This window comes from Mirounga angustirostris, unplaced genomic scaffold, assembly GCF_029215605.1.
Source record: "Mirounga angustirostris isolate CCGP_5_RB_7025 unplaced genomic scaffold, mMirAng1.0.hap1 SCAF_3, whole genome shotgun sequence".
NCBI lineage: Eukaryota > Metazoa > Chordata > Mammalia > Carnivora > Phocidae > Mirounga > Mirounga angustirostris.
Window position 1 is genome coordinate 117,607,900 of NW_026991711.1, and position 26,169 is coordinate 117,634,068.

The 26,169-nt window shown below is 40.6% G+C and overlaps 2 protein-coding genes across 6 annotated transcripts in view; both read right to left on the minus strand.

The window, feature by feature from the left end:
- Positions 1-681: 681 nt before the first annotated feature.
- RBM43 (RNA binding motif protein 43) lies at positions 682-11,424 on the minus strand. The gene is made up of 5 exons (XM_064586541.1): positions 11,151-11,424; positions 9,930-10,547; positions 6,833-7,043; positions 4,075-4,148; positions 682-2,570 (listed from the first exon to the last, which is right to left on the minus strand). Exons 2-5 carry the CDS (start codon positions 9,930-9,932, stop codon positions 1,821-1,823), a joined length of 1,038 nt encoding a protein of 345 aa, XP_064442611.1. The 5' UTR covers positions 9,933-10,547; positions 11,151-11,424; the 3' UTR covers positions 682-1,820.
- A 1,182-nt stretch (positions 11,425-12,606) lies between these two features.
- The window catches only part of NMI (N-myc and STAT interactor), an 81,884-nt gene continuing 68,321 nt past the window's right edge, over positions 12,607-26,169 (minus strand). For all 5 annotated transcript variants that reach the window (XM_045868891.3, XM_054506222.2, XM_064586542.1 and 2 more), the window contains 5 exons: positions 25,300-25,462; positions 22,013-22,119; positions 21,742-21,928; positions 20,742-20,848; positions 12,607-19,977 (listed from right to left, as the gene is read on the minus strand). In XM_045868891.3, the coding sequence (XP_045724847.1) occupies positions 19,774-19,977; positions 20,742-20,848; positions 21,742-21,928; positions 22,013-22,119; positions 25,300-25,462 (768 nt within the window). In that variant the 3' untranslated portion in view covers positions 12,607-19,773. The remainder of the gene's footprint in view (positions 19,978-20,741; positions 20,849-21,741; positions 21,929-22,012; positions 22,120-25,299; positions 25,463-26,169) is intronic.

Genomic DNA, 26,169 nt, shown 5'->3' on the forward strand with positions numbered 1-26,169 from the left:
AGACTATTCTGTTGGTGTGAAATTTGTGATAATAATGAAAGCCTTAGTAGGTATCAAATTAAACTCTGTCAGTCATCAATTTATTGACTCTGCTTTAAATTCATCCTATGTGCCTACTCTGTGAAAATGAATCTGGGACCCTTCAATATTTTTCCTCTGTAGCTGATAGGATGTTAAGTTTTCTCAGTAGAGGGCGCTGGAGAGACACTGCAAGAGGAAAGTCTTTTCCCCACTTCAAATTGTTAATTGGCAGGCTATTAGGGATCCAGTTTGTCCGCAGAGGAAGCTTCTCCCGGTACCCTGCTTCTGCAGCATGGGCAGCTTCTCCAACATTAAGCTCATGCAGCATGAGCTCAGCCCCCGGCACACAAGGCCTCCCCAGCACTCAGGGCCTGTAAGAGCATAATGGCCAGCTTCCCCCAGCAACGCCCGAGTACATTGTGTAATGGAATGTCACTGGTAAGACACTTCCTCTAAGCAGTTTCCTCCAGCAACCTAGAGGATGGATTTCCAGCAAGATATTTTTTAGAGTTCTCTTTATTTCTTACTAGCCAATCCCTCATTATTCTAATCCCCTATTTTAATTAACAATTCTTTATATTAAACTCTCCCTATTCAAACTGCCGTGTGCCTTCTCTCTCCTGATTGGACCCAGACTGCGACAAACTCCTAGAAGCAAAATAAAAATGAAGCATCTTTTTAATTTAAAGACATCTTATTGGGTACTTGATATAAACAGCAGCTTGCCATGACAAAAAAAAAAGTTTATTCAAACAACGAAATACCGTATTTTAAAAGACGGAAATATTTGGGATTTAGATGGCTAAGAAAAATGAAAGCATAGAGAGAGAGTTGTCTTATGTTTCCTTTTAATATAAACAGTTTACATCATCATGATCACATTTATTTACTTTGAGATGAGCAAGATATATACATTTTATTATCCTAGGATAATATGCCCTAGGCACTTAAAACTATCCCAAAGTTAAATTCAGGGGAGTCATAGACAACCAAATAACTTACAAGCTCTTGTTTTCCCTTCTTCAGCAATAAATTGTCTTTTTTTTTTTTTAAGATTTTATTTATTTATTTGACAGAGAGAGACAGAGCGAGAGAGGGAACACAAGCAGGGGGAATGGGAGAGGGAGAAGCACGCTTCCCGCAGAGCAGGGAGCCTGATCCGGGGCTCGATCCCAGGACCCTGGGATCATGACCTGAGCCGAAGGCAGATGCTTAACGACTGAGCCACCCGGGCACCCCAGCAATGAATTTTCAAATCCTTCCGTCATCTTTAAGGAAGCACCCATGATTTTATTCCTTAAATGCTATTACTTTAACCATACAATTATAAAATAAAGGGGGGAATAAAGAAAAAAGACACTATACTTTGTAATTCTTCATAATTCTAACAGAACCAACATTTTCTATAGGTACTTAGGCTAAATAAGCAACAATAAAAATGTCCCATATGGTCCAGTGGCCTCGTACCAATCGGATTTAGTCAAGTAATGATTACCTGCTTCGGAAGTACTTTCAATCAAAGTAGCTTCTCAAGAGAGTTTTGCCAGCATTTTGTAGTCAGATAGGCTGAGTTTAACCCCAGCCCCATTCCTTGCCCACTGGATAACTCCAGACAAAAGTTTTAACCTCTCCAAGTCCTAGGTTCTTCCCCTACAACATGAGGATAGCAATGCCTACACTGAAGGATGGTTGCGAGGATTAAATGAGATCATGTGTGTAGAGCCAGCGTCAGTTACAGCATCGTCACTACTCAGTAAGGAAAAGCAACTGCCATTGTCATTATTACAGCTGAGATCTCATCACCTGTCTAACCTTATTAATTTCATGACCTCTTTTTTAAACAAGTTTGTGTCAGAAGAAGATCCTATAATGTCAATGTGTGTCTCATAAAAATTTATCAGAACCTGAGGGAACCTCGAACTTAGCTGTTCACATGCCAACTTAATATTTCTTTTATTTCGACTCTCCTTTCCTTTCAAAGTAAGTGTCTCCTTTCTAAGCTCGAAGTGAAGAGCAAGTGAATATTCCTCAAAAAGTGCTTTTACAACCTTTGCATTGTTTGGCTGAGAACATTCTTGAGCATTTTTTATACAAATTGTGGTAACTGCACCATCCACTCTTTCCTCACAGAAAACATGACAGTTTTTCAATGTGCTTTCATAAAATCTGCTCTTTTTGAGGTAAAGGAAAATATCTGTGTCAAGAACAAGCGTTTCTCCTCTCTTGGTGGCCTCAGATACTGAGGACCCGAGTGACTCCAAAGAGCTACTTCTCTGGAGCTGCCTTCTGGAGTTCTGCCTATTCCATCTTTTCTCCTCACTGATAAAATTCCTGTTTTTTTCTAAAAGAGAACTTGCTTTTAATAGCAAAGATTCTTTGAGTTTCTGCATAGCCAGAAATGATCCTTGGATGGAGATTCTTCCATTGGGTTCCAAAGGACTGAAGCATAAAGTTGGGTTTTTCCTTTTCAGGTCCATTACCAGACTTTCTAGAGGGACTTGACTCCGAAAAACAGAAAGATCGAGAATAGCTTTTACAGAGCTGAAGACCTAAAATTAAACAGAGAGAAATTAAAACAGCACTGGCTAGTGGAGCAGACTACATAAACACATGCTTTTCCTGCGACGTTCTCTGTCTCCACATCAGTTACCCCAAACCAAGCCCCAACTGCCCAGCACAGACTGGTTTCTTGCACCATGGCAGCCCATCAAAGGGTCCCACAACCCCATAAAGACCACAATGTTCAATTTGGGTTCACAGTCCCTCATTGCATATCCCAAAACAGAGAGAGTCAAATATTTTTTAGAGACAGAATGTTATTTGAAACAAAGCCTTAAGCAAAACCCACACATTGTTATGATGTACAGATAACACTCTGTTCTGATTCTTCTCTGTGGACAGGGGTCCCCCTAGAGAGCCCTTCTAGTGAAGTTCATCAGAGGCTGCCCAGAACCCTGACTTTCTTAGTGAATAGTTTTAAACCAATGAATTTTAACTCTTTCCTCTTATTTCTACTTCTCCTGCCTCTTTGAAAGCTTCTTTTTAATGTTCATCTTAATTGGGTTTTTGTCCCCAAATAAGTCTTTAGGTAGATACCTGACATCCTCCATATGAGCATAAAAGCTCCTTGTCACTTTGAAAGCGTCAAGAGGAATACACAGAAACATAAAATAGACCAGGCAATAAGCAAAAAATTTCAAGACACACATTTGGCAGTTAACACTGACTCAGGTTAGCAAGTTTGCATTTTCTTTGGTAGGAATCATGAGAGGAGAGTGCTTTGTGTCTCCTATGTAGGGAACACACAGAAGAAACAGGATCCAGGGGCACCTGGGTGGCTCAGTCATTAAGCGTCTGCCTTCGGCTCAGGTCGTGATCCCAGGGTCCTGGGATCGAGCCCCGCATAGGGCTCCCTGCTCCGCGGGAAGCCTGCTTCTCCCTCTCCCACTCCCGCTGCTTGTGTTCCCTCTCTCGCTGTATCTCTCTCTGTCAAATAAATAAAATCTTTAAAAAAAAAAAAAAAAAACAGGATCCAGGGGGCACCTCGGTGGCTCAGTTGGTTAAACGGCTGCCTTTGGCTCAGGTCATGATCCCAGAGTCCTGGGATTGAGCCCTGAGTCGGGCTCCCACTTTGGGCTCCCTGCTCAGTGGGGAATCTGCTCGTCTCTCTGCCCCTTCCCCTGCTCTTGCTCACTCTCTCTCTTTCAAATAAATAAATAAAATCAAAAAGGAAGGAAGGAAGGAAGGAAGGAAGGAAGGAAGGAAGGAAGGAAGGAAAAAGAGAGAAAGAAAGAAAGAACGAAAGAAAGAATGAAAGAAAGAAAGAAAGAAAGAAAGAGAGAGAGAGAGAGAGAAAGAAAGAAAGAAAGAAAGAAAGAAGGAAGGAAGGAAGGAAGGAAGGAAGGAAGGAAGGAAGGAAGGAAGGAAAGAAAGAAAGAAAGAAAGAAAGAAAGAAAGAAAGAAAGAAAGAAAGAAAGAAAGAAAGAAAGAAAGAAAGAAAGAAAGAAAGAAAGTAAAAAAACAGGATCCAGGACTGTCAGTGTCACACCTTACCTTTTCACTGAACTGAGAGGGTCCAAGCTCTTCTGCCTGACAGTGTTCCTGTTTTCTGTTGACATTCTCTGTACCTAAGTGGAAACACTGCCATCAGAAGTGTTTGTGGGATGACACACTAATAATTACTTTAATTATTAATAATAGAAATCTTCAACTCTTGTTATTTCGCACACCTGATTTTCTTCTACATTTTTCCTTTAAATGCAACATTTAGTTTTTCCTTCTACTTTAAAATTCATCTTATGTGTACATATGATCCTAATCATATTTTTAAAACACACGTGTATACATATATATAATATATATATAGTGTGTGTATGTGTGTATATATATATATATATATATATATATATATATATATATGTATAAAACGAAAACCTAAAAGAAAATTCTCCCTTTGTTAATTATGGCCATGAGGAGACCACCTTCTTGAATCCAGGATACCACACTACCCTGGTTTTCCTCAAAATTCACTGTACCCTTTGCTAATTCTCTTTCTCTTCCCATTCTCTAGATGTTGGCATGGCTCAGGCCTAAGGCCTTGTACCTCTTAGCAAACATACACCCAGCCAAGGGTTGACCTCGACAATCCCACAGCTTTAGATACTACCTCTAGATGCATCACTTGCAAATTCTATCTTTGGCCTTGACTTTCCTTTGTTTTTGGAAATCTCTACTTCATTTTCCAAGTAAACATCTCAATGACTGAAATTCAACTCTTGATAACAATCCCCCCTCCCAAAAGTACTCTTCCTCCAGTGTTCCACATCTTAGAAAATGACACCTAATCTGTCAGCACATCCTGAATGGCCACCAGTTCTCAATCACCAGCCCTGTTAACACCCTAGCCAAAACCAGCAACGATTACGAGCTCCTGCTCTCCACACCGCTGCCAGAGTGATCACCTAAGAGAAGGCAGTCACACCCCGTCAGTCACCTGCTCAAAACCCTCCTTCTCACCCAGAATAAAATCCAGACACCTTGCCTTGACCTATAGGCTGCTTAATATAAACTGGCCCCCAGCTACCCATCTGACCACATCTCCTTTTACTCTCCCCCTTGCTCACTCTGCTCCGGCCCTAGGGCCACCTTGCTACCTTCAAAATGCCCAGCGTGCTACCCTCTCAGAAAAGTTTTCCTAGTCCTCCCCTTGCCCTAGAATGTTCTTCCCCCTTATCTGCACATTCCCTTACCTCAATCAGGTCTCTGCTCAAATGTCACTAAAGAGAATATTTCCCTGTCCACTCTATCTAATAAAATAGCCCTCTCCATCACATTCTTTCCCTTTATTGCTTTATGTTTTTTCATAGCACTCACATTATATGTTAATATACACAAATAAATATCTAAACATAAATAAATATAAATATATAAATAACTTATAAGTATGCAAATTAATAAAACTCCCAATGCAATATATATTCATTTATTTGCTCTTTTATTATCTGTCCACCTGCACAGATGTTTGCTTCAGGAAAGAAAACATTTTGCCTATTTCACTCACTGCTGTATCCGGAAGGCCTAGAATGGGGCCTGGCAAATAATAAGCACTCATAAATATTTGCGAACAAATGAATGACGAGCCTTCCCTTTCTCTCTCTGAGTTACCAATTCAACGTTTGAAATATCAACTTCCAAAAACACCTCAATCCCCTGAGAGAAATAATAAGGAGCCCTTCCTGCCATCCCTACCTGAACATCCCCATTGGGAAGGATTTGACTGAATTAATGGTGACAGATGAAGGCACTCTGATAATCCATAGTCTCTTAGGTCTCTCTCTAAATCCTATCTTCCCCCAAGCAAAGCAAGGTCTTTTCTTCTGCTCCCAATACCATGTGGTATTTTACCTCCAAGATGCTGGCATGGAGACTCATCTTTCTCTGGCAATTTATTTTGCCAGTCACTGAACTGTAGAGAAGGCTGCCCCCCTCCATGAGCCTGAAGGGATGAATTTGTTCTGCAGACCCCACGTCCTCACCTATGTCAGGGGTGGAGGTGAGGAACAGAATGGCTCCATGTGAGCTCAGATCCAAGCCACATTTCTGCAGTCCAACTTTACCAGTGATAAAGCCAAAGCTATATTAAAATATCCTTTTGTTGGTTTGAACAGAAAGCAGCAAATGGTATGATTATATTGCTGAAGCCACTTGAAAATTCCCAAAGCAGTCATCTTGTTTGTGAGATTATGGATTATTTTTGTGGGGATTTTTTTCTGTATTTTATAAGTTTTCTTTTTTTTTTTAAGATTTTATTTATTGGGGTGCCTGGGTGGCTCAGTTGTTAAGCATCTGCCTTCGGCTCAGGTCATGATCCCAGAAGGAACACAAGCAGGGGGAGCGGGAGAGGGAGAAGCAGGCTTCCCGAGAGCAGGGAGCCCGATGCGGGGCTCGATCCCAGCACCCTGGGATCATGACCTGGGCAGAAGGCAGATGCTTAACGACTGACCCACCCAGGCGCCCCACAGGTTTTCTACAATAAAATGTATCACATTTTTTCCCAAGATCTAGACAGATTCCAAATATAAAAGGAAAGAAGTCTTCAAGAATTTGGCAGTTACTACCAACTTTATCATGAACCATTTTCACATATATTCTTGTTAATGCAATATCGTACCACTTTTATATTCAGAATAGAGTAATATTTTCAAAAAGCTGCTTTAAACTTTACCAATCCCATGAATCATTTTAATGAAATTCAGTTTTTAATTTCATTGCAGAAGTATTTCTAAGATTACAAAATTTGATTTGGAAATACCTTTTTTTCCTTTGAAGGCCACATTTTCAACTCCTCTGGTTCTTGTTGGATATATCACATTTTCAACAATTCTGCTTTCATTCTTAATATCCTGGAAGTGAGTCTTCACTACTGTGGTCAGTAATTTATCATTAAAAAGGCCAACCGAATGACCAGCAACTGCAGCTGTTCTTTCAGAAGTTTTGGATTCCTTGCCTTTCAAACCTGATGCCTGTAAGAGAAACAGGATGCTTTTTAAATATAAAAATAAGATTCAACTTAATACAGGCACCATCACACACCAGTGGGGGAGAGGCTATTTTATTCAATAAAAGTGCTAGTACAGTTGATTAGATACTTGAAAAAAAAATTAAGGATAGATCCTTGCCTCACATTATATACCACATGAATTTGAGGGTTAAATGTAAAAAGTGAACTCTTAATTTTTTTATAAATGGAAAGCACTGGCTAATATTTGTCTGATTTTAGAAAGGCCTAAAAGTAATGGCAGTCACAAAGGAAGAGATCAGAGATATAAAATTTTAAAAATTTAAATTTAAAAACAAATCAAGCTAACCACAAAATATGGGAGTTTGGAGATGGGTGTATGTTTTGTTGATTATAGAGTCCCAAAGTACATAAGCCAATAAGAAACATATTCCCTACTTTTTCTAGTCAGAATTAGAAAAAAGACACCATAAGAAATATAAAACCCTGGCAATAATACTGGGGCTGCAATGGAGTAAATCCTACCCTCCTGCACCTATTTGAGATGGAATTCAGCTACTGAGACCATATGCTATTGCAGACCCTGCCACCATACTGAGCACAAAGTACTAACTACAAGTAGATCCTTCCCTGAGCTCACTCTCTTGAACTTCTTCTATTATCCAGGTAAGGGGCTTCTATTTCAATGTTTTGATTTGTTCCCCAGCCCATTTAGGGAAGTGGACTCATAAGCTGCGCCCAGTGCTTACATAGGTAGTCCAACCTGATTATACCAAAGCTCAGACTTAATCTATCCTAAATTACCCTCAGGGAGGACAGGATATTTCATGAGCCTGAGTAAGGGTTAACAGATCACAAAGATGTTTTGGGCTCTCAGCTCAGAGGACTCTGTACTCAGAATAGGACCTCACTGGGGACAAGCAAGCTACTTTTGACCTCCCAGGTCAAGAAAACAGTCTAGGTACACAACACCCTGTTCATCCCAACGGCACCTTAAAATGAAAGTATAAGAATAAAAAAGGTTGAGGTCAAATTTTAATTAATGGTCAACTTTAATTAAAAATGCAAAAGCAGAGTTCACAACAACAGGAGATGAAAATGGCTCATGCTGAGACATACAAAACAAACGGAGAAAAAAAGAAAAAAATATATTAAAAAATAATAATAAGGGCGCCTGGGTGGCTCAGATGGTTGAACGTCTGCCTTCAGCTCAGGTCATGATCTCAGGGTCCTGGGATCGAGTCCCACATCAAGCTCCCTGCTCCTTGGGAGCCTGTTTCTCCCTCTGCCTTTCTCTCTCGCTCTGTCTCTCACAAATAAATAAATAAAATCTTTATAAAAAAACAAAACAAAACAAAACTAATAATAATAATAATAATAAAACAAAGGGAGTGTCTCCTGAAAACGAAACTCATTATAATCTATTGAGTATTTGTTACAGAAGATACTTTTAACGGAGGAAAACAGTTTCTTAAAATATTCACAACTAGACTGTGTAGGAAACAGTAAAAATATTTGCGTTCCTCCATCCTAGTCCCAAATGGTATGATGTAGTAATCCCAAAATAGTTCCTCCTAGCAGAGGAAAAGAAATGACAAGAGATTTTTCAGATTTTTCAGGAATTCTACTTCACAGACTTGTCTCTATACAACAGTGGCTATAATAGCCCCCACCAATCCCAATGGTTACGTGGCTAGTCACTGAGCTTCCTTGTTGTCTTTCGGCGACCTCAGAAAAACTTCCAATCAATTTAAATTCAGAAAATGTCACTGCACCTCTGCCCTCATCAATTCTAATGCCATATCTCTTTATTCAAGTGTCTGCATTTAATTTATCTTTGAAATCAAAGGAATTCTCCCTGATGACTACTAATCTCTTCTCTCCAGCATTAAAAAAAAGAGATGTCTCAGAAATAACCCCTTCAAGAGCTACTACAGAGATACAGGATTTTGAAACAAGAGCAGCATTTTGGCCAAGAGTTATTATAATAGGTGAAAGCATCTTCCCAGTATCAATAATATATTTTAAGACACTTTCGACCATAGTGTCAGAAAGCAAAAAGCTATAAAGAAAAACTGTGAGTTCGTAAGTAAGGCACTAGAGAGAAATAATTAGATTCATTCCCTGTGTTCGTGTATATTTTTTAAAAAATTAGTTGTTTATTTTCATTGACGTTGCCTTTACTGCTGCCAATAAACAAAATCGTACTGGAACCTCACGACTGCTTTGGCATTTCCGGGACCCTAGCACTTAAAGACACTGCTTTCAAGCGCTCGATGCAAAGAACACGGAAGGCTACATCTTGAACTTGCTAACCAGCACAGGTGGTGAAAACACAGAGCCCTTTGTGCCTGGAGAAAGCACTAAGGTCACAAGGGAATTCCCACCAATGCAGACAAGACAGGAGGATGCCTTCACAACTCGAATCCTTGGCTCGAATCCTTTGCCGGCGCTTTTCAAAAGCAAACGGTGGCCTCGGTTTCTGGGTAATTCTCTCCGCTCTTGTTCCCCGAGAAGTGGGAGGCGACAGTTAAGCCCAAACAGCCTGGGAAGGGACTCCTCGACGAGACAGCTTTGTCCCCGACCACGAGATGCCGGGTGGCACCGGGCGGTGGCAAGGCGTTCCCTGGAGTTGAGCCTCTCTCTCGGCCTGCTAGGAATTGCAGGCGCGGCGCTGCACCGCCCCAGGCGCAGGTGCCAGAGAAGCGAGGCCCAGGTCTGCGGCGGCGCTTTCTCCGCGGCAGGTGGCTCTCCGCCCGCGCCGGGCTCCCCCGCGCGCCGCCCGGGACAGCTCCGCACCCCGCCCGCCCCGCGCCGCGCCCTGCTGCGGGACCGTGGTAACCCGGCGGGAACGACCCTGCCCGCAAAATCCAAAGCGAAAGCAACTTGCCATGGCGGAGGAGAGACGCGCCTTCGGCGGCCGGCAGGGCCCGGATCTGGCACGGCGCGGGCCGCGAGGCGGGGCCCGGCAGGCAGGTTTTGCTTTCGGTTTTTGGCGGCCGCCAGCTTGGAGACAAGGCGAGGGAAGGACGGCCCCTCCGCCCCGTCCTGCTGCTCTGCGCCTCTTGGCCTCGGGGCGGGAGCTCCGACCTGGGCCGGCTGCTGCCTCGGTAGTTGCACAACTTCGGCGCCCGCGCTGGAGGGGGGGCCAGCAGGAATCCCCGGCAGTAATCCCGGGACTCCCCGGGGGCTGTGTCTGTCCCGTGCTCAGTTCTTTCTGCGCCCTCAGCTCCCCAGTCGTGGGACTTCTCGCCACACCACACCTGTTTCTCCTCTTCCTCACCTGCCTGCCCGGGCCAGTCGCGCGGTGGCCAGGTGCACCGGGCACGGGTTGCAAAGCGCAGGGTCCCTGTCAACAGAGCGCTCACCATCTTGTCCACGGTGTTCAGACTCCAGAGTCTGGCACCCAGGGGGACACAGGTCGTCTACCTACATGGCTTCGAAGTCAAAGAGAGCATGAAGAAGAAAGGCAAATGGCTGGCAAACATGAAGAAGCTTGGCCCCACTTCTAAGTAAAGAAATACAAATTGAAGTCATAATGAGATCCCTTTTTGCCACGATTAGGTTGGTAAAAATTAAAAAGTGTCGTAATAGCCAGTGTTAGCCAGAGTGTGAGGAAGCATCTGTGTTGCTGCAAGCCTAGATAGGTGCAAACACTTCTTCTAAGGATTTTGACCACTTTCAAAAATGCAAACTGAAAAAGAAGTGTGAAAATGCATACACTTGGCAGTTCCACTTTCAGAACTCAAGTATAACTTAGAGTGCACAAGTGGAACGAAGATACGGTACACTAATTCCAACTGTGCATTGCTTTAATATGTGTAATTTATTTAAGTTTTTTCACTCAGTCCATGAATAGAGCCACTTATTATATGGCTGATGGCACATCTATAAGGCCTAAGGCTATGACGATTTTAAATCGGGATGAGGTAAATCTACATGTAATTCCCCAACTCAGACTTTTCTTCAGATTCCTATATCTAAATGCCTGCTTGTATGTGTAATAAGTGTGTGAAATTTAACAAGACCAAGCCAAACTCTCCTTCCACCCTTTCTTCCCTCTCAGTAAATAATAACACTACCCACCCAGGAGCCCAAGCTCATGACTCACGTGTCTTCTGTGATTCCTCTTTTCCTTAGCTCTGTTAGTACATCCCATAAACACACACTCTCTCCAACCCCACCTTCGCCAGCCAGATCGTCCACACCCAGCCTTGTTCCCCTTCAATTCATTCTGGATACCACATACTGAACAATTCTTATTTAATGTAGATCAGATTTGTTCCCTGTTTAAACACTTTGTTGTTTTTAGAGGCTCCTGGGTGGCTCAGTCGTTAAGCGTCTGCCTTCCGCTCAGGTCATGATCCCAGGGTCCTGGGATTGAGCCCGGCATCGGGCTCCCTGCTCCTCAGGAAGCCTGCTTCTCCCTCTCCCACTCCCCCTGCTTGTGTTCCCTCTCTTGCTCTCTGTGTCTCTCTCTGTCAAATAAATAAATAAAATCTTTTAAAAAAAAATAAACACTTTGTTGTTTTTAATACTGTACATTTGTTTGGGGTTTTTTTAATTTATTTTTTACTTTAAGTTCCATTGCACTTTAAATAAAATTCACATTTCTCACCAGGAAACCAAAATGGCCTTGATCTGCTTTCTCTAGCTAGACCCCCATAAACTTTCCTCACTCCCTCTTTTCTGACCACACAACAAGCCATCTAACTCGTGTCTTTTCTTCCCTTGGTTGTTGTTTTGGGGGGGGGGGGTTGTTTGTTTTAATTTATTTGACAGAGAGAGAGAGCGCGCACAAGCAAGGGGGAGCGGCAGGCAGAGGGAGAAGCAGACTCCCGCTGAGCAAGGGGTCCAATGCGGGACTCAATCCCATAACCTGAGCCGAAGACAGACGCTTAACCCACTGAGCCACCCAGGCGCCCCTTACCCTTGGCTCTTTGTCCAGGTCTGGATAGCTCCTCCCTGATCTTCACTTAATGACTCCTTGCTGGGACTGGAGTCTTAGCTCAAATGACCCCTCTTCAGAGAGACTGCTTCTGATTACCCCGTCTGAATTTGTCCCCCCAAGTTGTTACCCTATCACCCTGTTATTCTGTCTTAATAGTATCACCCCTTTCTAAAAATATCTTCATATATTTATTTTTTTCTCACTTGTCTCCCCCCACATGGTAGACATTAGTACTGCTCACCAATGTCACTTGATCTTCTCAATTCAGGCACTGGACGGATTGCCCTTCCTCAGCCTTTGATTTAGGCAAGGCCATATCATTCATTCAGCCAATGAAAATGAAGAGAACTGACATGTCTCGTATTTGGTGAAGGTACTTCACTGGCAGCACAAGATTCTCCAATGCTCTCCTCTTGGCCTTGGTGCTCATGGAAGAATGCATTGAAGGAAATGTGCACCGCTGAGCTAATACGCAGAACACATTTGCACTAGAGAGTTGCCTGGACCCATAACAAAATATATGGGAATGAAAAATAAAGCTCTGATGTTTTAAGCCACTGAATTTTCTTCAGCAATATCACCTAGCATACTAGAATAAAAGAACACCATGAAAATATTTGCAAATTACACATCTAATAAAAGATTTGTATCTACATTATACAAAGAACTATTACAACACAAAAATAAGACAATCCAACTTAAAAATGGACAAAAAATCAAATAAACATTTTTCAAAGAAGACACATGAACGGATAATATGCTCATGAAAATATACTCAGCATCATTAGTCATTAAAGAGATACAAATTAAAACCACAATGACATACCACTCCACAAATGGCTATAATCAAAAAGATAATAACATGTTGTCAAGAATGTGGAGAAAGGAGAACTCTCATACATTGCTGATGGGAAAGTAAAATGTTACAGCCATCTTTTAAAACAGTTTAGCAGTTTCTCAAAAAGTTAAGCATAAATTTACCACATGACCAGGAAATTTCACTCCTAGATAACTACCCAAGAAAAATGAAAACATATGTCCAAACTAAGACTGCCAGTGTTCATAACAACATTATATATAATAGCCAAGAAGCAGAAATAACCCAAATGACCATCAATTGCTCGAAGTATAAACAAAATGCAGTATATACACACAATGTAATACTACTCAGTAATAAAAAGGAATGAAATACTAATACATGATACAAAGATGAAGCTCAAAAACATCAAGCAAAGCAAAAAAACCAGACACAAAAGGTCACATGTTGTATACTTCTGTTTAACCAGAAAAGACAAACATATGAAAAGAGAAAGCAGAAAAGAGGTGCCTTGGGCTGGAGGTGGGAACAAAGATTAACTGTAAATGGACATGAGCACCATGATCCAAGCTGGGACTCTCTCCAGGGAATAACAAGAGATCTAGGATTAGACTCAGGAAGGCAGGTCTACCCATATGTGCCATGGAACCTGACTTGTATGCCCCAACGATTCCAGCTTGTACATGCTGACAGGGTGCAGGACAATGCTACCCCCAAAATATGGCCATTTGGCATACTGTGTATTTCAAACTGGGGGAATAAGAGAAAGGACATGTGCAAGAAGGACTTTCTGACATTCCCCTGAAGCAGGTTATAAAACCGTCCTGTGTTTTATGTAACCCTCATTCCTCCCTGTATCCAGAAGAAAGGAATAGCCTTATCTCCAAAGACAAAAGGACACAAAAAGGAATCTGAATGAAAAGGTCTTGCTGTTTCCCTTTGTTTATTACACTTAACTAACACTCTTTGTCCTATCATCTCCAACTTTTTATGACTTTATACTTTTCATCAACTTTAGCACAGAAACCCTCAGGTTTAAGTATTTCTTTGGGTCTTCATCTCCTTATGCAGGCTCCCATATCACATAAAATTTATAGTAAATAAATTTCTGTGCTTTTCTCCTGTTAATTTGGTTGTATCAGTTTAATATTCAGGCCCAGCCAGGGACCCTAGGAGGGTTAAGGAAAACTTTTGTCTTCCCCTAATGTGCCAAACAATCCTTGAGGAAACATGACTCCAAATGTGGTCAAAATAATTCTAGCAGCTTATTACTGAAACTGCATCCAAAAAAATATTTTAATCTCTTACAGCCCCAGTTATGAGGCCTCCCATCTCACTGTACTTTGCTCTGAATCATAGCTTAAGTAAAATCAAATTGACATTTTCCTGGGTGTTTTTAATTTGTGATACCAAAAAAACAAAAATAAAACCTATTACTGGATATTTCACCTGTATCTTGTTAATTATTTAATTTCATAAGATGTGGCATATATTGTGAAGATTTCTAAAAATAGCATAAGAAGAAAATCATTTTTAAAGGAATAGTACTCAATGCTGAAAGGGAACGATGAAATAGTCCTTATTGTACTTATAATAAAAGTACTGAGGGGTGCCTGGGTGGCTCAGTCGTTAAGCCTCTGCCTTCGGCTCAGGCCATGATCCTAGGGTCCTGGGATCCAGCCCCACATCGGGCTCCCTGCTCGGCGGGAAGCCTGCTTCTCCCTCTCCCGCTCCCCCTGCTTGTGTTCCCTCTCTCGCTGTCTCTCTCTGTCAAGTGAATAAATAAAATCTTAAAAAAAAAAAAAAAGTACACACTGATGCCTACCTTTCTGGAAAGCAACTGTAGCCATACGTATCAAGATCCTTAAAAAGAATTTGTATCCTTCACCCTATCAACCTAGTGATTATCACCTTGAAATAAGATTAAACTTGCAGAAAAAGATTTGTATTCCAGGATATAAAACGGTTTATATACATCATAGCACCTATAAATGTGAAAAATTGGAAACAATCTTAATGTCCTACAATAGAGAAATAATAACCCTAGAAATAGTTTATATTCACAAAATGAAATGTGATACATGATTGGGAGAAAAAATTGGAAAGGAGGACTTAAAAATGTTACCACTATCTGGGTGTGGATTTTTTTTAAAGATTTTATTTATTTATTTGACAGAGAGAGCACAAGTAGGCAGAGCGGTAGATAGAGGGAGAGGGAGAAGCAGGCTCCCCGCTGAGCAGAGAGCCCGATTTGGGACTCGATCCCAGGACTCTGGGATCATGATCTGAGCTGAAGGCAGACGCTTGACTGACTGAGCCACCCAGGTGCCCCTGGGTGTGGATCTTTGATGACTATTATCTTCATTATAGTTTGTGTATCTTTCGAGAATGAGCATCTTTTTTTTCAATACCAACCAGATATCATTAATGCTATTCATTGTACAGTTTTGGCTTTCTGCCTTCCAAGCATGTGGTAGGATTGAATATCCAAGCTCCTTTATCATTGGGTGGGGCCACATACTTAGTTCTGGTTGAGTTGTGAATGAAAAGGACATTTCTGGACCAAGAATTTAATTGCTATTTCAAGACCCTTCGAAGCTCTTTTCCTTTGGCATGATATCCAGCAATAAAGTTGATGGCTGCTGGGGCACTTGGGTGGTGCAGTCAGTTAAGCCTCTGACTCTAGATTTCCACTCAGGTGGATCTCATGGTCTTGAGATGGAGTCCTGCATCAGGCTCTTGCTGAGCAGGGAGTCTACTTGGGATTCTCTCTCCCTCTGCCCCTCCCACTCATGCGGTCTCTCTCTGAAATAAATAAATCTTTAAAAAAAAAAAAAGTGGGACGCCTGGGTGGCTCAGTCGTTAAGCGTCTGCTTTCGGCTCAGGTCATGATCCCAAGGTCCTGGGATCGAGCTCCGTGTCGGGCTCCCTGCTCTGCGGGAAGCCTGCTTCTCCCTCTCCCACTCCCCCTGCTTGTGTTTCCTCTCTCGCTGTGTCTCTCTCTGTCAAATAAATAAATAAAATCTTTAAAAAAAAAAAAAAGTTTGTGGTTGCTTGTTAGTCTGCGTCCCTCTAAGTGTCTACCCTGAGCATTCTTTTTGTTGACCCATCATGGACGTGTAGCATGACCAAGGAGTAAAATTTTGTTGTTTTGGTCTCCGAAATTTAGAGATAATTTGCCATACCGACATCATATAATCTATCTTGATTGATACAGAACTGGTATTCTGGAGCATTGCTATAGTCAAAAGAAAAAAAAAAAAAAGACAATCCCCAACACAATCTAAAATACATGGCTTTGGTTTAGGGGCAGGTAATTAGAAAATAATTATCAGAGATTAGAAGGATGGTGATCCATATTATGTAGCGGAAAAACATTTGGTAAAACTGTCACATGTGATAGCTTGGAAGGCAGATAATGTACCTAATTAGCTTGTAGTTTTTTTTAAAAAGGGTGTGAAAAACAAAATTAGTAGCATATGTCTGTTACTATTGAGTGCATTTGACAAAGTAATATAAAAAAGGAATGAGCTTAGAAAAGAATCGGCCAGTTGGAAAGCCAAAATGAAAGGGAATAGAGAAATACAGAAATATGGGAATTTATAGGATGGAAGAAACAATACTCCTCATTCTCAAATGACAAAACCTTTGAGTAACAAAGGCTGATTAGAACTCTGCTTTATTGCAAGGATCAAATCAATAATCAAATCAAGCTTTGGATCTCTGAACAGATTAAGGTCCCTCAGAACAACAACAACAAAAAAACAGTAATTCAAAACAGAATTCAATAAACCCTTTCAGTTAGACAAACTGGCTCAGAGAAAAGAAACTAAAAGTGGTCTGATAGACTAAAGTACCTACAATTAAGTAAAGAGAGGGAGAGAAGAATAGGACCAAGAAAGCAGAGAATTATAGCAACTCTAAAAAGTGAGTCTAGAAAAAACTGTCAATCTGGCTATTAGCACATGTAAACTGACCAAAATAAAATAGATTAGAAGCCTATTAAGCTTTTGAAGTGTAACAGCTAACTAGCTACCAGCCAGAGTAAAGAGACTGTGATGACTCAAAACTTTAAAAATTTTGGTACCAAACATTGATCATAGATAGTGTGCTGAATGAATAAGGTTTTCAGCCTCCAAGAAGATATATTCTAGATACGGAAAAGGAGAATAATGGAAAAAGAAGAATGCCCAGGAGCTACACAGACAATGAGCAAGAGAAGAATTTCCAGAGTGGAATCATGGCTTACCCAAAATTCCACACTCAAGGTGTATGAAGCATATATCTACTCAGCGAGATTTCAGAATGGCTTTGGCCCAGAATACACGTCTCCCATTCATCCCCTTTTCCAAATTCAAGTTTATTGCAGTTCTCTTGTTCCAGTTCCACTACTATCTACCATGGGGTGGGGGTCTCTGGATAAAGGGGAGTAACATTCAGACTTGATATAGAAACTACCACGTACCACCTAGAGTTCACGCACTTTGAGTTTGATACCACGACTTAATGGAACTTTTGGTTTTTCCACACTAGTATGGGTGAGTGTGTGTTTTGCGTATGAAGAAGAGTGATCCAAATATTGATGATCAGTAGGACAGGAAAGACTACATTCATTAATATTCTGGCTCAACTGTATCTGGTTCTCCTCATTTTTACAAGACCGAATTTTCCAGTCCCTTTTTGTTTAAATGAGGTCAGATGACTATTTCTGGCCAATGAGATGTGAGACAAAAGACATCGTCACTTCTAAATTACAGCATTTAATTCCTGGTGCAAGACTCTGCAGACTTCATTTTTCCACACCTCCATGTTTCTGGAAGTGTGTCTCAAGATGGGGCCTTAAGTGATTGGGACAAAAAGACTCCCCTCCCAACCTGTGTTGGACATTCAACATGAATGAGAATTAAACTTTTGTTTTGTTAGGCCCCTGAGATTCAGGAGGTTGTCATTACAGCACAGCCTAGGCTATCTTGACTGATAAGTCCACAAAGGGCAAGAGGGACTTGTGATTCTACATATTCATCTTTCCTGACTTATAGGCTGACAATGTCTAGGCTTTCGAACTTAATATGCAGTAGTCAACACAGTATCTTCTGGTAAATTTTCAAAGGCAACTTTGCTCCTACAAAATCTCTAAAACTCTAGAAATAAGCAGGGTAGCCAGTGCTTGATTTCTGAGACCTCGCCAGATCACACAAGGGCGGAATGGTGAAAGGAGCCTGAGGGAAAAGTCTCATTTTCTACAATAAGTAGTATTTATTAAAAAAACCATTGTGTATATTTAGAATTGAATGAGATTATCTATTTTACGGCCTGAAGAAGGCCCCCAGAGGAAACAAAAGTGACTATTTCAAACCTTGTCCCAAATGTTAGGAAAAAATTCTTCCTGATTGGCAGTCTGCCACCGACTAAAAATGACACCTTCCGTGTCAGTGAAGCCGTACCAATCAAAATTAAATAGGTTCTTTAAATTTTTCTTAATCTTTTGAGGGGCTTGAAATAATCTTGCCGTTCCCAAAGAACAACTGACATATGATTTTTTCCCCTAAAACAGTGAAAATGCAGAGTTATTATACAGTGCCCAGTTTTTAGGCACCATCTCTCATTCTAAAGAGAAATGTGAATGCAACAAGTACTTCTAACGGTAGCATAACAACTTTAAAATCTAAAAATAAATAATCAGAAGCGAACCAAGTTGTTTTTTGGGTTTTTTTTTTTAACTTTCCCTTTATTTTAGATGGCAGGCAGCACTGGGTAGGTTTAGGTTTAGAATCTTTTCTAAAGCATTTCATTTCTGCTAGCATTTTAATATGAATTTACTTCTGCTGTTGACTCTTTATGGAACACACCGTATAGGATAAACGCTGTTCCAACGTTTGTTTTTTTTTAAAGATTTTATTTATTTATTTGACAGAGAGAGAGAGACAGCGAGAGAGGGAACACAAGCAGGGGGAGTGGGAGAGGGAGAAGCAGGCCTCCCACAGAGCAGGGAGCCCGATGTGGGGCTCGATCCCAGGACCCTGGGATCATGACCTGAGCCGAAGGCAGACGCTTAACGACTGAGCCTCCCAGGCGCCCCTGTTCCAACGTTCTTTACCAAAGAGAATTTTACCTCCTCTGAACAGGAACCTCACCTCTCACTGTTTAGTTTCTACAACTTAAAACCAGTGGGATGCTAATGGACTGGGCGTCTCTCAAACTAAAAGGTAAGCCCCTACAGGGCAGCTCCTCCGCTTTCAGCCTCAGGGGTTCCTCAGCATCTAGCCTGACGAGTGATGAGCCACTAGCTTTGCATTTACTTCTCCCTTTATTCCAAGGATGTCATTCTGTTAAACATTCTTTCCATCTTAAGTGTAAAAGAAAGAAAATTATGGTCTTTACAAGTTCTATTTGGAGAAGATGTTTTGGAAAGAATCGGGACACTTGGCACTCTGGGCGAAGAAAATTTTAAGTAAAAAGACCACACTCAGCTCTGAAAAATACCTATGGGGCTGTGGAGGAAAATGCTATAATGGGAAATTGGGAAATGATTGCTCTTGAAGTCCCTTGAAAGTCAAAGCCTACAGAAATCACAAACAGCTGAATGTAACATTTCTTTTGGGAAATGTGAGGAGTCAAGTCTGCATATTGGTGGACTTGGGGCCAAAAGAGAATTGGCCCACATGCTCATAACCAAAGGAGCCAACACAGCAGGGGGACAATTGCATCACTTATGGTTGATTTCAATGGACATGGCACCAAGCCACATAATTTATGAACAAATAAAACTGTTTTTAATGCAGTGCACTTACTGCATTTATAAGCATGCAGCAGAGTTTGAAACAAAGAACAATTCAAAAACAAGGAAATATATTTTGTATCTAAGAATAAATGGCCACTAAAGAATTAAAGTCTTCATTCTTTAAAGGAAAAAGGATATTCATTTTTGTCAAACTGACAGTGATTTGGGCTCAGAGGCTCTAATATTCAGACCATTCCATTCCTCTCTTCTTCAAAGTACGTGATGTAAGGTTGACCTAGAGAACATTTGACCACTTCCACCTCTCCACCTCCGTTCGCCTTCCGTTGAAAGTGAATGTTAACTAAATCCTGTAAAAGTTCTTCATCCATCATCTGAAGATCTTCCATTCCAGTCAGAAGCACCGTCCTCTCCGATATTCCCGAAAATACCTAAAAGGGAAAATTAAAAAGATAAATAGAAAATTTTCTAAGAGCTTTGAATTGCAAAACTTTAGACTTATAAAGCTCTGCTTCATATCTTGGACCTTATCTTAGAAGACACCAGGAGCCTCAGCAAGATGTTTCACACAAGAGAATATCGGAGTCAGATCTGAATTTCAGAAAGATAACTCTGGTGGCATTATGATGAATAGCGGAAAGACGGGCATCTCTATGGACAGAAAGACCAGTGAGAGAGGTACCAGAGGGGCCAGTGACAAGACTGAGTGACCAGATGAATGTGGGAGGTGAAGCAAAATGAAGAATTCAGCATGAGTTGTAGCTTTCAGGATGGTGAACTACGTAGATGGGGGTGCCACTTAATACCTAAGTAGGAATAGAAAAAAAGGAATAGGTCTGGGGTAAAGATAATGAGTTCAGAGAAAATGAGCTGGAAGAATTCTTTTTAATGCCCAAGGATAGTAGACACATAAGAGAAATGTAGCTATGTCTCCACAAATAAAAATATTATACCATTACCTGAGTAATTTCAGGTTTTACAAAGTATGTAAGAAATTAAATAAGGTACAGTTTTGCATTAAAGTATTTTTTTAAAAGACAAACTTATTTTGCACCAAGCAGATATGAAGAAACTATTTTTTGAGATTGCTCACTAATAAGATTCAACAGGAACAGACTCACAACTTTTTCTTTATTTTTTGTGGGGTGGGGTTGAGCTGTAAGTTCCCAAAATGAAGGAAAAGAGATGACTTTACCTGAAAATTTTTCAAGTGTGTTTCTGTGTATGGAGAAACAGTAACTCTATAGCAGTTTTGATTTATATAAAGCGGATAGTCTTTCTTTTTCAAAATCTTGTCAGCAACTAGAAGTAAATTTTTTTAAAATTATTTTCTTTTTTATAACATAGACATTTTCAACCAAAGTTAAAACTTTCTTCAAACAGAACATCACAGTAAACAGTGAACTGAGTGTTTTTAAAAATTCTACACTCCACTTCACAGTACATAATTTTGAAAAATACAAGACCCAACAATAATGGGGTTTAATAGATTTTTCTGTCTTGAACTATCCACGGCAATCAGTGCAGAGAGCTGTGATGTCCTCAGATAGATCTATCTTGAGCTACAGAAAATGCAAAATAACCATCTGCAAAAAGTAACCCGCCCCCCATCATCCTAACAAAACTGCGAGTTTCCCAGTTGCTCAAGAAGTATAACTGGAAATTATGATTAGAATACTATACCTATAGGGACACCTGGGTGGCTTAATCAGTTCAGTGTCTGCCTTCAGCTCAGGTCATGATCCCAGGGTCCTGGGATCGAGCCCCGCATCGGGCTCCCTGCTCCTTGCGAAGCCTGCTTCTCACTCTCCCACTCCCCCTGCTTGTGTTCCCTCTCTCACTGTGTTTCTCTCTGTCAAATAAATAAAAGCTTTAATAAATAAATAAATAAATAAATAAATAAATAAGTAAGTAAGTAAGTAAGTCTTTAAAAGAAAAAGGGTGCCTGAGTGGCTCAGTTGTTCAGTGTCTGCCTTTGGCCCAGGTCATGATCCCAGGGTCTTGGGATCGAGACCTGAGTCAAGACTCCCTGCTCATGGGAAGCCTGCTTCTCCCTCTCCTGCTCCCCCCTGCTTGTGCGCTCTCTTGCTCTCTCTCTCTCTGTCAAATAAATAAATAAAAATCTAAAAGAAAAGAAATGGCAGAACATAATTTAAATGGTAAAGTGTTTTTTAACTGCCTAAATGGGCAAATACCTCCAGTTTCCACAAATGTGATCACGGCACTCCGGGACTGCTTATCATACTGCACGCATCGCACTTCCCCGCCTCCGTTTATGGACTTAGAAAAGCTCAGTTCTAGCTTGTCTCTCATCTGATCTTCAGGCAATCCATCAGGAATGTCAGTAACATTGATCTTCACTGTAGAGTATTCTTCATGAACCTGGGAAATCATTTCATATTCAACAATAGGGGTGAGACAAGTGACACCTCACAGAATTCTAAAAAGCTATAATCAGCATGTTACCTGGAATCTGACTCCTGAATTTAATGGAACTGGCTTGGCCAAAACCTCCACATCTACATCCTTTATCTTCACATAATGCTTCCCCATCCTGATGATGTTTTGGGCAACTGAAAAATAATTTGGGAGTATTAATTGCCAATATTTTAATAAATGTTTTCACTTTGGGTTTAAGAACAAATTATCCTAAATATTTTAAATTTTCTTTAATGAAGGATCTAATTTTTAAAAATTTCCTAGGACTTCCAAGTGTTATTGGTCTTGCCACCAAAGTGGCAAATAAATATATTAATGTCAAAAATGTCAAAATACATCAGCAAAAATTACGAAGTAGTCAAAAGGTACAAACTTCCAGTTATAAGGTAAATAAGTACCAGGATTGTAATGTACAACATCCTGTGTGATATACAGGAAAATTGTTAAGAGGAGTAGGATCCTAAGCGTTCTCATTACAGCAAAAAAAAAAAGTTTTTTCCTTTTTATTTTTTTTTCCTTTTGGTTGACTCTGTGGGAGTCCTGTTTATTGTACCCATATGAGAAGATGGATTTTGGCTCTACTTGCCGTGGTCCCTGTTTCACAATATACGTAATCAAACCGTCATGCCATATACCTTAAACTTAGTGACACACGTCAATTATTTCTCAGTAAAACTGGAAAAAAAACTATAGTGTAGAAAGTCTCATCAAGTTCTAGATTCATCCCTTAAGAGAGAAGCCTGGTGATCCTTCAGAAATTCATGTATTACTTCAGCACAGCCACACACCCTTTAGAATTCCCCTGTTAACAGAATGATGAGAGAATTCCCTTAGTATATTAGTTGAAGTACAGCCAGAAACTTCACCCATGTTGAGTAAGTAGGAAAAAGTTGTATGGGTCAGTGGCATTCTGACAATCTTATTTATCATTTGTCACTTCTCTTTAATGTTATAAACACCAAAGATATTCATTTTCGTCTTTCCTAAGAATGACATATTAAATACCACATAGGTTTGAATATCAAAGTGTAAGTCTTTTTTATTTTTTTTGCTGTATTTAATGAGGAATTCTACTTTTGCTAAAATGCTCTTGAGATCACTTTATTAAAAAGATGATAGCCTATGCCAATCACAAAACTACCAAATCTAATTTATTTGTGCAAATGGGAGAGGTTCAGTAATGTAATTATGCCAAAAATCATTAAAACTCCAGATAGCAATTATATTTCAGTTTAAAATGCATGTGGGTGGTGCATTTATTTTTAATTGTGTGACATGAGAGTTTATAACACTTCAGTTGTTAATACAGAGCCACTTACTCTAATTTGTCATAAAGATAAGAGATGCCCACTCTGGTCTTATAAATCTCACATGTGGGGGCGCCTGGGTGGCTCAGGCGTTAAGCGTCTGCCTTCGGCTCAGGTCATGATCCCGGGGTCCAGAGATCGAGCCCCATGTTGTCAGGCTCTCTGCTCAGCAGGAAGCCTGCTTCTCCCTCTCCCACTCCCCCTGCTTGTGTTCCCTCTCTCGCTTGCTGTGTCTCTCTCTGTCAAATAAATAAATAAAATCTTTAAAAAAAAAAATAAATCTCACATGTGTTTATGACAACCAGACAGCACACACATCACAGCTGAAGGAAGAGAGAAACAGGCTAAAAGGCAGGGCGTTGTCATGTGGGAATTCACACTCATTGTACCATGATATGACTCGATAACTTGAATATCAACTTTTTTTTTAATTAATGACAGCAAGCAACAATAACAGAAAATGTCAATTAAGAAATACTCTGCCCTTTCCCTCCCACACACCCCCACCCAAACCTCCAACATCTGGTGATCTGATGCAGCTGAGAGGACCACTTGCGTTTCAACTTTTGTGACTCTATCAAAAGCCAACTTCTGTTTAATTGTGTATAAGCCCAAAGTTGTCCCAGGAGAGCAAGACCTCAGAGCCATGCCCAGAATGGAAGCAGCGATGCAGCTGTTTCTGAAGACAACCCTGGTCCCAGCATTCCCGGGTAATTGCTGAGCAGAAGCCTCCCAAATCCTCGCTTCTGTCTTTTGGTTGTATCCCCATTACCATTGCCAACTGCCAACACACACAGGGCTCCTGGCCTCCTCCCCTACCCTCAGCTCAAGGGTAGATCCAGGGTGGACCCATGGTGAACCAACAGTATGTGCATATGCTGACCTGCTAGAATGCCTTTCTTTCTAATATTTATTTTCAGGCTATAGTGATAGACCAGGTGTAAGGAGATACAAGTTATAATCCTAGATTCTCAGAATCTGAGCACCAGAAGGGCTTAAGACCATCTGGTCCCACCCCAAAACTAGACATATATAAGACTGAAGGCCTGGAAGAGTGGTCTGCTCCAAGGACTGTTGGTCCAGTACAAGGCACATGGGTGCTCAGGGGTTTGGCTCTCGGTTTTGCAATTTTTAACTGTATGGACCTTGAGCAAGTTCTTTATCTTCTGTAAGTTTCAGTTTCCTTATCTGGAAAATTCCTAATGGGTAGCAGTAATGACAGCTAACATTTATTAAGTGTTGATTATGTGTCAGACCCATGCTAAGTATTGTACCAGCATTTCTCATTTAACACTCAACCCAAACCCATGAGGTAGGGACTACCACAAAGCCTGCCATAAAAATCTGAGATTTAGAAAGAACCCAACCCAAATCCACACCTAGAAATGGGCTAAGCTGGCACTGAAGGCCAGATTGTCCTAACGTGCCCCCAGCTCTGAACAGGGTCCTATACCATGTCAGACTTAGCAAACATCAGGTCCCATTCCCAAATCTCTGACTCTTGGGCTCTTTCCATTCACTGGGCATGTACCCTTAGGTAAATCACTTAAACACCCGAGAATCTGTTTTCTTAGTAATAAGACGTAAACCACAATTCTCCTATCATATTGCTTTCCGAGTCATGTGAGTATAAAATGAGATGTCTGAGAGAACTGTCTGAGAACTGTGTAGAGCTCTACTAGCTTAAGACATTATTACTAGTATCATTTGGAGGTAGCAGGTGGAGTAGAAAGAAGAAAGACGCTGGTATTAGCTATCACAACACCTGGGCTTGAGTCCCAGAGTCGTCATGTTCTGAACAAGTGATCTTATTCAAGGCACTTAATGTCTCAGTTTTCTCATCATAAAATGGGGATAATCCTACCTGACCCAGGGTGTCACTATGAGATGAGATGAGATGATAGATATAAAAATTGTAAAGCAATAGCCAAATATCTAAGAAAGTTCTTTGAAAGTCTCAGTGCTTTCCAAAAGTAACATGGTCAAATTTTTGAACATTATTCATACCTTCTTCTTTTTCAAAGGTGATAAGAGCTTGTCCTTTCTGTAGCTCATAAGGAACTTGCGAGCTCACTTGAAATGAACAGGAGATATTTAAAAACTGGCTGTCATTCTCAGGATTCTCTAAAGATGTGAATTTCACCTTTGTTTCAGGAATATTCTCTTTAATCTAATTTAAACAGAAATGTTTGATTAAAATCAAGACAAGAAATAACTTAAGCCCTTCTTATGATAATGTGATTTGATCATCCAATAACTTATTCTCCACTGATTTCAGAATCCCTCCGAACACCGAGTATGGTCTTATTTAATATCTTTAGTAATTACTTCTTCCTAGGTAAGTACTTAGTAATGTAATCAGATGCTGATCCTTTAATATTATTTCCCAGATAAACTGTAAATATATAATCTCTCACTTATTCTTTTTTTTTTTAAGATTATTTATTTATTTGACAGAGAGAGACACAGCGAGAGAGGGAACACAAGCAGGAGGAGTGGGAGAGGGAGAAGCAGGCTTCCCGCGGAGCAGGGAGCCCAATGCGGGGCTCGATCCCAGGACCCTGGGATCATGACCTGAGCTGAAGGCAGACGCTTAATGACTGAGCCACCCAGGTGCCCCCTCTCTCACTTTTTCTAATCAATGTTTAAACTAGCCAATATTGTATGGTGTTCGATTCTAAAGCCTATATCACTCCTACAGATACGTACCTTTTAAACAACTGTACCAAAAATAGGCTATCTTACAAGGGAATCATTAGACAGTACATTCACTCTCACTACAAAGCAGTATAAATTAGTTGAGTATATACGATGTTTATTCTGATAGCAAACCCAGATAATTTTATCCAAAAAGAAAAACTCCTGAATCATATCATT